The 13,932-nt window shown below is 43.3% G+C and overlaps 1 protein-coding gene across 4 annotated transcripts in view; it reads right to left on the bottom strand.

Moving 5' to 3' along the window:
- The window catches only part of Lmbrd1 (LMBR1 domain containing 1), an 89,310-nt gene extending 79,985 nt beyond the window's left edge, over positions 1–9,325 (bottom strand). Inside the window, exons 1-2 of one of the 4 annotated variants that reach the window (XM_017322292.2) lie at positions 7,501–9,325; positions 744–920 (exon numbers count right to left, since the gene is read on the bottom strand). In XM_017322292.2, the coding sequence (XP_017177781.1) occupies positions 744–920; positions 7,501–7,560 (237 nt within the window). In that variant the 5' untranslated portion in view covers positions 7,561–9,325. Of the gene's footprint in view, positions 1–743; positions 921–7,282; positions 7,424–7,500 lie in introns of those variants that run through there. The other 3 variants (NM_026719.2, XM_030242602.1, NM_001310483.1) reach the window with 3 other exon arrangements.
- Between the last annotated feature and the right edge of the window lie 4,607 nt (positions 9,326–13,932).

Below are 13,932 nucleotides of genomic sequence, written 5' to 3'. Positions count from 1 at the left end.
GATATTAATGGGAATAAAATCAAATATGCCGCCAAAGATTTATAAGAAGTCCAAAAATAAAACCTCTTACAATGAACATTTTCACATTAACAAAATGGCTCTTGCTGCTGGCTGGGTGGCTGGACTGATGACTCTCATATAAGGCAGTTGTCTGCATCTTGTCCACCAGTGTGTATATTCATTTCTTTTTTGTTGTTGTTTGTTTTTTCAAGACAGGGTTTCTCTGTGTAGCCATGGCTGTCCTGGAACTCACTCTGTAGACCAGGCTGGCCTCGAACTCAGAAATCTGCCTGCCTCTGCCTCCCAAGTGCTGGGATTAAAGGCGTGTGCCACCACCGCCCGGCTGTATATTCATTTCTATACTCACTTATTCCCGATCACACCCGAGACACACACAAGGCCTGGAGGGGCTGCTCAGTGGGTACCAAGGCAAGGTGGTTGTGAAAGCAGCAACAGCTGAGTTTAGGTCCTCAGTAGCCACACAAAAGCCAAGCATGGCCACCCATGCTTACATCCTCAGCACTGGGTGGGTGGGGGCAGAAACAGGATCCCACCCACCAGCCTAACCTAAAGAGAGAAGATGCCGGATGTCCTGCTCTGGACGCCTTGTGCCTCTGCACAGGCACTCACACACCTCAGAAGAGAAAGAGAGTCAGAAGAAAACAAAACTCACTGGTTTGTTAAGTGAAGCACCTGCTAAGTACCCACAAGGAAGAATAATCGCATAGCACAATACTAATTACCTTGAATGTGCCATTTTGATTTTTCATGTAAGAAACCAAAAATATATCCACCGGCAGCAGTGCTGATGTGATCAGAGCAACAGCCAGTGAAAAAATGGCTGTCACAGTGGAGACGACCTCACTTTCCCGCTGACTCTGGTACTTCCGAACGTAGACCCAGCAAAAGGCCAAAATAGCCTGAAACACAGCAAAAAGAAATACCTCATTACCTTATACATTCGTGAGCATTAACATCAACATGTATGACAAGTTTATTTGGACAAAGTTTCTTTTTACATGTGTAAGGAAAATCTTTATTAACTTGCACAAGGTAGGATGTTAAAGCCTATTTATGAAGGCAGTACAATTTTACTTCACTGCACACACCTTATGAATCACAGCGCACAATTGCATATACCCTCACCAAACATTATTAATAGTTACACACAATGTCATTCCCCAATATATCTCTCCATTCCAAAGGAAATGTACCTGAAGTTCTTTTCCAATCTTATGGCTAAAGCATCACAGAACAGAACATGGATGGAAAATGATTTCTGCTATGACAACCCACAGATGCCATCTACCTGAAGGGTCACTGCTAATCAGCACACAGAAGCTGTAATCCAAATGTTCAGGGCATTAAAGAAAAGTCAGCAATGATAACTGAGTCATGCATTTACGTTTTCTAGTGAAAACCGTGCCCAGAGGTAAAAGAGTTGACATCTCTAGCTAAGTGGCATTTGTGGGACCTCTCTAGTTACTGACAAAGACAGGAGGTCACAATTCGACATCATGAGGCAGCACTGGGAGCATGCAGGGAGGCCCTCTAAGGCAGGGAGCTGGGGCCATCTCCCAGGGCTTCAGAATTAGAGGCTCCAGTGGGTTTTGAGCATCTCCATAATTGCTATGTTCATTCACGGCAGTACTGGTCAGGAACTGTATTTTGTATTTACTTGATTCAATGACAGAAGTTGCAGAAACACACTAGTGGTTCTCAGCCCTGACTGTGAGGCAGACCTATCTTTAAATACCTTTAAGCACCTCAACTCCATAAAGTCAACTAGCTTGTGAGAATCCTCCAAGCACCATGGCTTTAATGTGAGAGACATCTAAGTAACAGTAACGGACAGTGTTCTAAATGAGACCTGCTAGAGTGCTGAGAAAAACAAACCAAGACAAACAAACAAACACCAATCTTAACTGTACCTTCTATCTAGTTCCAAATCCTACCACAATTAAGGTACCAAGGCTGGTCCCACTACAACTGAACATTTTGATTTGACCTACTGTAAATAATACCATTCTACACTCACAGGCCCTAACCACCACCACCTGGAGTCTGTAACCACCACAACCTGATGTCTGTCACCACCACTACCTGAGGTCTGTAACCACCACTACCTGAGGTCTATAACCACCACCACCTGGGATTTGTAACCACCACCACCTGGGATTTGTAACCACCACCACCTGGGATTTGTAACCATCACCACCTGAGTGAGGTCTGTAACCACCACTACCTGGGGTCTATAACCACCACCACCTGGGATTTGTAACCATCACCACCTGGCGTCTGTCCCTACAGTTTTTGTCTTTTCTAGAGTGTCCCTGTGTAGGAATGTTACATCTCTGCTTTTGAGTTTGGCTTCTTTCACTTTGCTCAATGCATCTGGACCCCATCAAAGTTATACACCTGTCCCACACAGTGCTGGCATGTCAACTTTGTCATTTACAGAAAGGAAGAAAATAATTAAGTTTAAGGAAGGACTTTAAGCCAATAAATACATAAATAAATAAAACCACAAGAAATAAAACACCCAAGCTTGAACTCTGGTTTAAATGTTCAATGTTTTTTTTTGTTGTTGTTTTAAGAACGTTATATCTCATAAAATATTATATAACATGTAACACGTATTTTAAAGTGAATTCAAAGCTGTTGTAAGCATTCCTCAAGTTTGTTCTGAACTCATTGGAAGCTGGGCCTTATCTTTCTGCACTTACAGTACTGCTGAGTGTAGTCTACACAGACTACAAGAAAGAGATAATAGCATTTTTACCAAGCTGAAGGTGATAGGTAACACAGAGGAGGCATGCATTAACCTCACATAGACAAGTTACAAGAGAAGCCCGGCAGAATCGACCACCAAGAGGTTTCAACTTTTACTACTTTAAAAGAACCCCAAATTTCACCTTTGGATTATGAAACAGATGACAACAGTAACTGTATCAAATGAGCCAACCGTCCCAACAAGAATAAAACATAAACTGGGTGGTGGTGACGCACGCCTTTAGTCCCAGCACTTGGGAGGCAGAGGCAGGCGGATTTCTGAGGTCAAGGCCAGCCTGGTCTACAGAGTGAGTTCCAGGACAGCCAGGGCTACACAGAGAAAGCCTGTCTGGGGGGAGAGGGGGAATAAAAGACGAGACGAGAATAGAGAACTCGCCTAATGGGTTTTCAAGATTAACTAAGCTGTTGCGTAGTACATTGCTTAGGGGTGGTAACTGCTTAACAAACAGCACTGTTAAATTAGCCACTAACAAATAGTTACTAGCTACAAAGTGACACCTCAGAGCAGTTCATTTTCTTTTAAAAAGCTATTTATTATTAAAAATCAAGGAAAGATTTTTAATATAGCTCTCCAATTCTTCGAAATTTGGACTTAACGGTTCTGGCCATTTGGAATGTTAATACCTCCCTAGGTGGTTTTAATGAGTGGCCAAGGTCAGACCAATGGGGCATAGAAAAGAATCCTAAAGTGTTTTGTCAAACTAAGATGCAGAGTGGTTTCCAGGGAGCTTGTGAAATGGCAGACTGCTTGGGTGGGATGGGGTGAGGCCATAGACTGTGGAGCTCTAACAGATCCATAAGCAGTGCCCTCCCTATAAAGAACATGAATAAATCTGATTTGCAGATAGAGACTTGCCTCTGAAGTCGTGGGAAGCGCACGCGAAAGGTGGAGTGATGAACTTCCTGAGGGTCGGGGTGCTCACGGTTAACACAGACAACAGATTAAGAGCATAAGGCATCAACTGTGATTATTCTGTGTGTGGCACAGGACACTAAAGCCCGATTCTTAGTCCAAGATCATAATCAAAAGGAAAAAAAGAGGGAACAATTATTTCTGAATCTTTTCATACACTACTGGCATTTGTTTTCAAAGTATAAAGTCCCCAGACACTATGTGTTTCTAGGACAATTTTTGGATATTCAAAAATTGAAAACTATTCTCATAATAATATGTTATTTGCCACTGTTCTGGCTAAGTTTATGTCAACTTGACATACAAATTATGCCTCCATCAGATCCAGCTGTAAGGCATTTTCTTAATTAGTGATCAATGTGGGAGGGCCCGGCTCATCTTGGGTGGGGCCATCCCTCGGGTGGTGGACTTTAGTTTCATAAGTAGGCTGAGCAAGACAAGAGGAACAAGCTGTGAGGACAAGCTAGAAAGCAGCACCCCTCCATGGCCTCTGCATCAGTCTCTGCCTCCAGCTTCCTGCCCTGCTTGAGTTCCTGTCCTGACTTCTTTCAATGACGAACAGTGCTGTAGAAATGTAAGCTAAATAAACCCTTTCCTCCTCAAGTTGCCTTTTGGGCATGGTATTTCATCACAGCAATAGAAACCCTAACTAAGACATACATTTTAAAAAGCAATTCTGACATTTGGGCACATGATTTAAAGGGGATTTCGTGGGGACTGCTGGCATATTATCATGAAACAAGACCCTAACTGTCCTTGCTTTTGCATTCTTCACCACTACACACAAATACAACAACACAACTACTTATTACTTTGTTTGATGAAACAATAAAAATTCATTTTATTAAATTTCAACCTGTAAGTTTTGACCTCTGTTCGGTAAGATAAAAAAGGACGTATAGGGGCTGGAGAGATGGCTCAGAGGTTAAGAGCACTAACTACTCTTCCAGAGGTCCTGAGTTGAAATCCCAGCAATCACATGGTGGTTCACAGCCACCTGTAATGAGATCTGACGCCCTCTTCTGGTACATCTGAAGACAGCTACAGTGCACTTACATATAATAAATAAATAAATCTTAAAAAAATAAAATAAAAAAGGACGTATAATGTCCCACTCTATAGCAAAGTATGATGGTGGTTACCAGACAAGGTTCCTTAAAACTCTTAGAGCTGAAAGCCAATCTTCCTGACACAACAGCATTCTTTATTTGAAAAAACAACTGAAACTAAAGTGACTTAGACTTTGGTTTTTAGTGGTACTTCTCAAATGAACAAAAATGAAATATCACTTACAAAACCTACAGAGGGTTTAACCAGCATAGATGTTGGTGTCAGAGCTGAGCTTGTTCCCAAGACCCATAAATAGAAGGAAGTTGTCCTCTGGCCTCCACCCACACATTGCGGTGCACTCTCTCATGCATGAACACATGCACACACACACCTGCACTGACTCCACCCCAGCCCCAGGAACAACACACATACAAACCATACAAATGAATAAAGTGTAATTTAACATATATTTTTTAAAGATTGATTTATTTATTTCATGTATGTGAGCACACTATCGCTGTCCTCAGAGACACCAGAAGAGGGCATCGGGTCCTCATTACAGATGGTTGTGAGCCACCATGTGGTTGCTGGGAATTGAACTCAGGACCTCTGGAAGAGCAGTCAGCGCTCTTAACTGCTGAGCCATCTCTCCAGCCCTAAAGTGTAATTTAAAACCTCAAGCTTTTGAGTGACATTTAGAAACTTGGAAAGCTTGAACACAGTAGTGTGAGCTTGACAACTTTTCAATACTTAGGACTTCTCAGGACATTTCTGACCAGATCTGTGTTTAATAAGTGTAATATATGATGCTGCCTAATTCAGTATATCCATATTTAGGAGATGAACTGCGAGTTACCACTAGCTCCTAAGTAGCAAACAGAGATCACAAAACAGAGCCAGGAATGGGCAAAAGCTCCCCTCAGCACTTAGTCGGACTCATGGCCTTGAACGTAAGGGAAGACAACGCTCTCGGTTTTAGATTGCACACTGCCACAGAACCTGAAGAAACTGGTATGTGCTAGCTTTTGGTGCAATCACAAAGAACATCTCCAGCTACCAAAACAGTCCTCTACTTCTGACTAGGTTTTGTACACACACTTCAACCAAAATAACTTTCTTGAAGACAGAACGAAAAGCAGACATGAATACAGCTCCTTTCTAATAAGCCAAGCACTAAACAGACTGACAGTAATTTTTGTTTGTTTGGGGGTTTTTGTTGTTGTTTTTTGTTTTGTTTGTTTTTTGAGACAGAGTTTCTCTGTGTATCTGTGGCTGTCCTGGAACTCACTCTGTAGACCAGGCTGGCCTTGAACTCAGAAATCCACCTGCCTCTGACTCCCAAGTGCTGGGATTAAAGGCGTGTGCCACCACTGTCCGTTTAATTTTTAGTAAATCACATTTTGCACCTCGCAACAGTACTTCTCTACTGCCGGGTTGTTCCTGATTCAAGGCCACAAACTATCCAAAGGCTACTTTTCCACTGGCACTTTCTTCCAACAGTATCCTCTCCCAAGTCCTATTTCCCTTATAAAATCATATTTTCTCTTTCAATGCTTAAGATCTCTATTTCCTAACTTATGATCAGCCCCCTCTTAAAAAGCCACTTATTATTTTGTTTGTATCCTCCTAGATAAAACTACTGTATCCACAGTAAAACTACTGTGCTTTAAATGCTTTTTCATTAATCAAGATACTCCAACTCTACGTTCCTGCTGGTAACATGCTTATTTTTCACTAAACATATGGGCTGGGAAAGCCAGTGAATTCTCTCCTAGTACAGGGCTAGATAGCCTCCCTCCAGGACACAAGCTAAGCATGGCCCAGGGCAATGGGATTTGTTAAAGTGAAGGGAGCATGCCAGTACTAAGACTGAATTTAGGGTTCCTGAACATGCAAGGCAAGTGTCGTGTGCGTGTGTGTGTCTGTGTGTGTGTCTGTATCTCTGTGTGTGTGTGTGTGTGCGCGCGTGCGCGCGCTACCTGATGAAAAACTGAAAAACTTGACTACCTGAACAAACTACCCAAGGGTCAGTATAGGGAATCTGAAACACATCGGACGAGTTTCAAAATGCAAACACTAACTGACCATAGGACTGAAGTCTTTGTAGAGTGGGGAAGGATTTGACAATATGAAATGTCATAAGAGAAGCAAACTAAACGAAGTCAGAAAGTAACAACCAGGTCACTCTGAGTCACTACAGTTGGGTTTTGTGCACCCAATGATCAGAGAAGTCTGGAAAAGAAGGCACCTGAGGTCAGACAGGTAATAACCTCCCGCCTGGCCAAGCGGCTCTACAGCGTTCTAAGTGGAATGTAATACCTAGAACGTGACACTCACGTCATCAAGGCAGAATCGCACAATGGGCGCGGGGAAACAAGGGGGGGCGGGGGGGGAAGGAGGCATTTAAACAAATAAACAATTGATTCTGTCAGAGCCCAGAAGCCTGGCCCAGAGGCGGTGAGGACTCCAATTCAAGCCGTGATCACGCCTTTCTCCACCCCGAGGGTCGCTCGTCCCCAAACTCACCCGCCAGCTACATTCTCAGACAAGAGACAGAAGCTGGCTGAAGTTAGGAAGGAGACCGCGGAGGATCAGCGCCTCTTCGCCTTCCTCCGGAGACCCTCGCGGACCCAGCAGAGAGCAGGGCGGGCGAGGAGGGTCCCCGACAGGCGAGGCCAGCGCTGGCCCGCCCTCCTCCTCCTCCCACCCCCTCACCCTGGGAGAACTCGGAGCGCCTCCCCTACCAGGAGCAAGAGGCCGAAGATGCACCAGCCGATCACCAGCTCGGCCGCCGCCGCCGCCATCTTCGCTTCCGGTCCGGATAAGCCCAAAGGGGTGGGGAGGGAAGGCACGGGACGGGACGGGACGGAACGAAGAGGGACCCGGAACTGCGCAGCCTAAAGGTTAAAGGGGCGGAGGGGCAGAGCGGAGGGTTGCCAAGGAGACCCGGCCCGCGAGCGTCCCCTGGCGACCAGCCGAGCCGAGGCGGGGCGCACCCGACGCACCGTGACGTCACCACGCTGCCCGCCCACGCGCGGCCTGCGTGCCACTTGATCTTGCTGGCACTCTAGGAGCTTTACGGAGGCAGGGCTGTGTCTGTGCCTCTGAATGTAGAGTGACATTACGGGTTTTCATTGCTTCCAAAAACAAGGTTTTGATCCCATTATGCAATCAGAAGTCATCCTGGTGCAGGAATGACTCAGAATAAAAGAATGTCATCTGCCCAGATGACTTTATAATTTGCTGATGACCAGGTCACGTCATTGCTTGACGGCACTGTGCTACCACGTGATGTTTCGTTTTGTTTTGTTTTTTCCATCTGCGCGTACCTGTGAATTTCCATGATGGTTTCATACAATTAAAATGTCCGAGTCTATGAACTGTAGGTGCTAATAATATGCTCAAGTGAACAAAACAGAGATTGTTGTAAATCTTATGTGAAGCTGAGGGAAAACCTGGGATGCTTGCCTGGGTCCCGTGGTGTATTAGTGTGTATTTAAATTGAATAAACAAACCCCGGCGTGATATTTAGTTTTGATTGTGGACGTTTGTCTGTGGGCTTGATACAATGCAGAACCATCTCGGAAGACTCAGTGACAAATTGTCTCGAATACATTGTCCTGTGGGCTTGTGAGGGATTTTTTCCTTTAATTGGGCTGAGGTGAGAAGCCCCACCCTGAATGTGGGTGGTAACATTTCCACATCCCTGGACCAGAACTGAAGACTTACTTAGCATGCGTGCATAACTCATTGCTGTGTGCGCTTGACCTTGGATGTGAGTAGCCACCTCTAGTTCCTGCTGTCTATAACATCACCACAACAATGCGCTGAAACCTTGCACTGTGAACCCAATAAACACTTCCATCCTTAGGACACTAAGACACTTAGGATGCAGTCAAAACAGTTTATGGATGAACTCCATCGTCGCTATAGTTTATTCTGCTGTGATATTATTACTCACCTTGGTCTTATTTCTGACTGGAAGTCTGCAGTAGTTAAGGGTTGGGTAGAAGTGTCGAAATGAGAAGAAAGTGGAAACAGAATGTGTTTTATATGAACCGGTCCCATCAGAAACTCTCTGGTGGAAGTGTGTGTCCGTCTCTGAGATCTCATGTGTGTCCCCAAGTGCATCACCAACAAGTCATGCTTGTGCTTTACTTCTTGAGCCAATGCCTTTTAACCCTTCTGTAGTAGGCTTGCTGGTTAGAGGAGATATCAAAAACCACCTGAGACCAGTCATCCCTGTTGTCTTCAATGGCCCAAATCCTCTTTGAAAACGATCACATAATCAGTAATTTTGTGAGCACAAGCTGTTCCTCCTGAAGCTGCATTTCCCTAATTCTGCCATGGAACAAATAACTTACTTTTGCATATTTCCATAGGATTCAGATCCCATTCCACATTGGTATGAATCAGACAACACCTTTCTCTATATCGTAGTATTATGTCCATTTTCAAATAGGTTCCTTGAGACCTCTTCCATTAGGCAGTTGTCCATCACTAAGTGAAAGTACTTGAGATAATCAATTTATAAGTCTTATTATGGTTTATGATTTCAGAGGTTAGAACCCATGGTTATCCAATCTATTGCTTTGACTCATGGTGTCTTACATGGTATATTATGTAAGACTGTGTGGTAGAGAAAAACTTTACCTCATGGCAGCTGAAGAACAAAAATAGAGGAAGCGACTGAGTCCACTTGTGGTGGTTTTGTAGTTCTACCTCCTCTGTTTCCTCTCTAAAGTATCCAGACACAGCTGATACACACCAGGTTTGAAGGATGAAGCAGCATTCGGAACCAGTGGGGTCTACAGGACTCCAGTCTAGTGTGAGCAGGTGCCAGGGAGAAGGCCTTCTCCAAGGATTTTGATGAATAGCTCTCTTAGACCATCTTAGCTTGTGTACATACCTTTCTTCAGGGAGGGCTTGTATGCGTACACTTTATTCAGGGCAGAGAAGGACTATATATGAGCAGAGAGAAAGAGAGAGAGAGAGAGAGAGAGAGAGAGAGGTAGAAGATGAGAGAAACTGGATTCCTCAGACAAGGTTCCAGAAAGGGAAGCCTTGCTGGTGAAGGAAGTCTTCCATTTTGTGTGGAGATCAGAGGAGCTATCCCGACCCGACATGGTAGACTATCCCTTTCATTTGCAGGCTTTCCCCACAGGTTTAAATAGATATGGCTCCAATAAACTCATGTGTTTGAATGCTTGCTGGGCCCATAGGGAGTGACACTGTTAGGAGGTGTGGCCTTGTTGGAGTAGGTGTAGCCTTGTTGGAGGAAGTGTGATGTATTGTGTGGGGGAGGGGCTTTGAGGTCTCCTATGCTCAAGCTACACCCACTGGGGCTCCCAGTCTCATTTTGCTGCCTGCGTGGATCAAGATGTAAAACCCTCAGCTCCTCCAGCATTATCTCTGCCTGCGTACTGCCATGCTTCCCACCATGATGATAATGGGCTAAACCTCTGAAACTGGAAGCCAGCCCCAATTTAGTGTTTTTTTTTATAAGAGTCGCTGCGGTATCTCTTCACAGCAATGAAACTCTAACTAAGACACCTCTCAAAGGTCATGCCTTTGGTGGCCTAATTTTCATTAGGACCCACTTTCTGTGGTCTTTCCACCTCCCCAAAGCACTGCATTCTGGGGATTCCATCTCCTTCAGTACTCAAGTGTTTGCCTCATGTTTCAGATCCAGACTATGGATTTCTGTCATATGAGATTGCTTCTAATCCGTTAGTTATTTTTTTAGCAAAGGATTGCCAAAACTGTGTACACAAATATGCATACATTTCTCTCAGTCAGCAGCATGGAAGAGTGCATAATTTAAATTCAAAGCTCTGAATTAGGTTGTAAAGCTGACTGTATGGGAAATTCTAGGCAAGTAAGGCTGGTTTGAAGCTTCTCTCTCCCCCCTCCCCCCTCCTTTCTTTTTGAGACAGGATTTCTCTGTTTAGCCCTGGCTGCCCTGGAACTCACTCTGTAGACCAGGCTGGCCTCGAACTCAGAAATCCACCTGCCTCCGCCTCCGCCTCCGCCTCCGCCTCCGCCTCCGCCTCCGCCTCCGCCTCCGCCTCTGCCTCCGCCTCCCAAGTGCTGGGATTAAAGGCGTGCGCCACCACTGCCCGGCTCTTGTTCTCTTAAAGGCAGGCTAAATTTACAGAATGATTCCATAGTAGGATGGTGTATAACTAGCTTGGCTGGAAGGTCTGTTCTCCCAAAGTTCAGTTAGATATGTTCATAGAAATCTATGGCTATGGTTAGCCAAAGGGAGAGGCTTTTTACAGCTCAAGAAAAGTGAGTGGGAGAGTGGCCGGGAGGGAGGGAAAGTGATATAATGCTGTTTAAATTAAATACAGAGAGATGAAGAGGGGTTGGAGAGATACCTCAGGGTTAAAAGAACTTTCTGTTCTTCCAGAGGTCCTGAGTTCAATTCCCAACAACCACATTGTGGCTCACAAGCATCTGTAATAGGATCTGATGCCCTCTTCTAGTGTGTCTGAAGACAGCTAGTGTACTCATATACATTAAATAAATAAGTGATTTATTAAAAAACATTAAAAATAAAGATAGTTAGGTGTGTGTGTGTGTGTGTGTGTGTGTGTGACTATCTCTCAGGTGATTGTAAACTTTATCAGATTGATATAAAGTGTCAAAAGAATGTAACTTCTGCTGAAGTGGATTTTATTGTGAATTCTCTTGGCCTAAACAGGAAGACTAGAACAAAAGACAATTTTTTTTTTGGTCCTCAAATACTCAAAACTATGCCGTAGAGAGGCCTAGGAGACATACACATGTGCCCATAATCCTTTTATGAAGTACTTTTGGAAAAACAAAGTTAGATTCTGATTAAATGACATAAACTGGAAGAGAAAATTAAATATATATATATATATATGTGTGTGTGTGTGTATAAGAATTAGTAGAAAGAATAAAAGGCATTGAATGTATTAATAAAGAGGAAAGATGGACAAGCAAGAAGAAAAAGTAACATCATTTGGATACAAAGTAGAAAATAGAAGAAAGGTCAGACTTGGTGTCTTTGAAAGCTAAGCTATGGGACAGAGTGGTTTCTCTGGGCCGGTGGCTGGGAAGTTGAAGTGGGCTGACCCAAGCCCAGTGGAGAGGGGTCTCCAATGTAAAGGATCCCACAGAACTGAGCAGGGGCTTAGCCCTGCACTCATCAAGATAACTCTGTAAAAGAAACCAGACCTGGATATGATTTGTACCTGAAAATCATACGCTTAAGCCACAGTGAAGTTCACCTATGTGTCCAAATTAAGTATATAGTTATATGTCCAAATTAACCACTTACACTGTACCTGGATGCTGACATTTTCATATTTTTTAAAAATAACTAAGCATCGTTAAGTCAAATTTGTGAGACACATTGCTCTCTTGGAAACGGAAAACACTGGACTAAGTTGAAATAAGCTTTAAAGTGTGTCTTTCTGGCTGTCATTTTGTCTCAAAGATAATCCTCCTTTTGAATGACAATTTCTTTCCTTAGCTAGTTTAATTCCTTCCGCCAGGTTGCACTGAAGTTTTGCTCTCTGGTGACTGTGCACATGTCAGTCTTGATTCTCGATGTGTTTATATAGTTTTTAGTTCCCTGCGCTCCAGGTTTTCCGTATACTTAATCTTCTGTCCAAAGGATTTAGGAGAGATCTAGGGTGAAGATTGATGTGGGATGGAGGGACTGTAGCCCGCCAGCCTTTTCTTTCCAATACTGCATTCCCTCCCAGCTATTCCTCTGCCAGCCCCCTATATTTCTCATCACAGCCCTGGGAAGTTTCTTCTTTTCCTTGAGACAGGGGCTCGGTTTTGTTGATAAGGTCCTCCACACATACGGTTGCGGGGTCCATTTGCTTAGCAGCGCATTTGTTCATTTATATATAACCCAGTTAAGAGCCAGAGGGTTTTGCACCGGAGCCAACTTATGAAAAATTGCACTTATGTCTACATTTTCCTTTCAAGATCAAGATTTCTTTTCACACCAACGGGTAAGGTACCTTTCAAACATAGCACATCTATTTCACTGGAAGGGAAGAAAATGGCAAGAAGAAAATGCCACTAGAATGTTAATACCTGGGTGTTTTTAAATTTAAAAATGCACAGGCAACTTCCCAGCTCACCGTCCTAAAATTAGATTGCACACAGTATGGTTCTGTGGGTTGTGACAGTCACGTTTTCCTGTTTCAGCAGTGATGAGCTCTTAGTGGACACTGTTTGTAGACTTCTAGTGGAACAAGTGTTTCCACATGGACTGGTGAGGCATGGTGGCCTCCTCAAGAGTTTTCTTCTGGCTAACAGTGAAATGATTTCTTCATGGTTTAGACATGTTAAAAATCATTTAATGCCTCCAAGTGTTTTTCACTATCAAATTCAAACTTGGTCCTTGTGTGTGTTAAGATATATGTGTGTGTGTGTGTGTGTGTATGCATATATATGCATGCTTGTATATACACTTCAAAACATGTTATTGTCAGCTTATAAGTAGACCTCATGATTTTTAAAAAACAGAGTTTAACTCATGATATTTGGAATTATCCATAGTGTACTCAATGATTTTACCAGGAGCTGCTTTGGATTTATTTATACATTTGGTAGCATATGTTGCTCTTTTTCCTAACAATAGGGTTCCATGCCTGATGAGAACAGCTGTTCTTTGCACAATGAATTTTTGTTTGCTTTATTGTTGCAGAATTGTTACCTTAAAACTTAATTCAAATTGTAGCCTTCTGTATTCAGTCTCTGCATGTTAATGATTTATAGACTATATAGTTTTATAAAAACCTCGTGAGAATTTATGGAGCTAGAGGAGCGGTTCTCAACATGTGGCTTTGGGGTTTGAATGGCCCTTACACAGGGGCCGTCTAATGCCACCAGAAAATGCAGATATTTACATTGTGATTGATAACATTAGCAACATTTACAGTTATAAAGAAGCAACAAAAATAAAGTTATGGTTGGGGGTCACCATGCATGAGGAGCCATGAGAAAGCATCACAGCAATAGGAAAGTAGAGAAGCCCTCAGCAACAGTGTCTCATGTCTACATACCTATAGCTTAGGAAGAAGTCCAAACATTGATAGACAAACTATAGACAGGCATCTTTGATTTTTTTGAATATCAAATTTTGGAAAATTTTCTAATTATAGAAAGAAACTGTGGGTTTCAAC

This window comes from Mus musculus, chromosome 1 (assembly GCF_000001635.26).
Source record: "Mus musculus strain C57BL/6J chromosome 1, GRCm38.p6 C57BL/6J".
Taxonomy (NCBI): Eukaryota; Metazoa; Chordata; class Mammalia; order Rodentia; family Muridae; genus Mus; species Mus musculus.
This window is presented reverse-complemented; position numbering and strand designations above follow the sequence as displayed.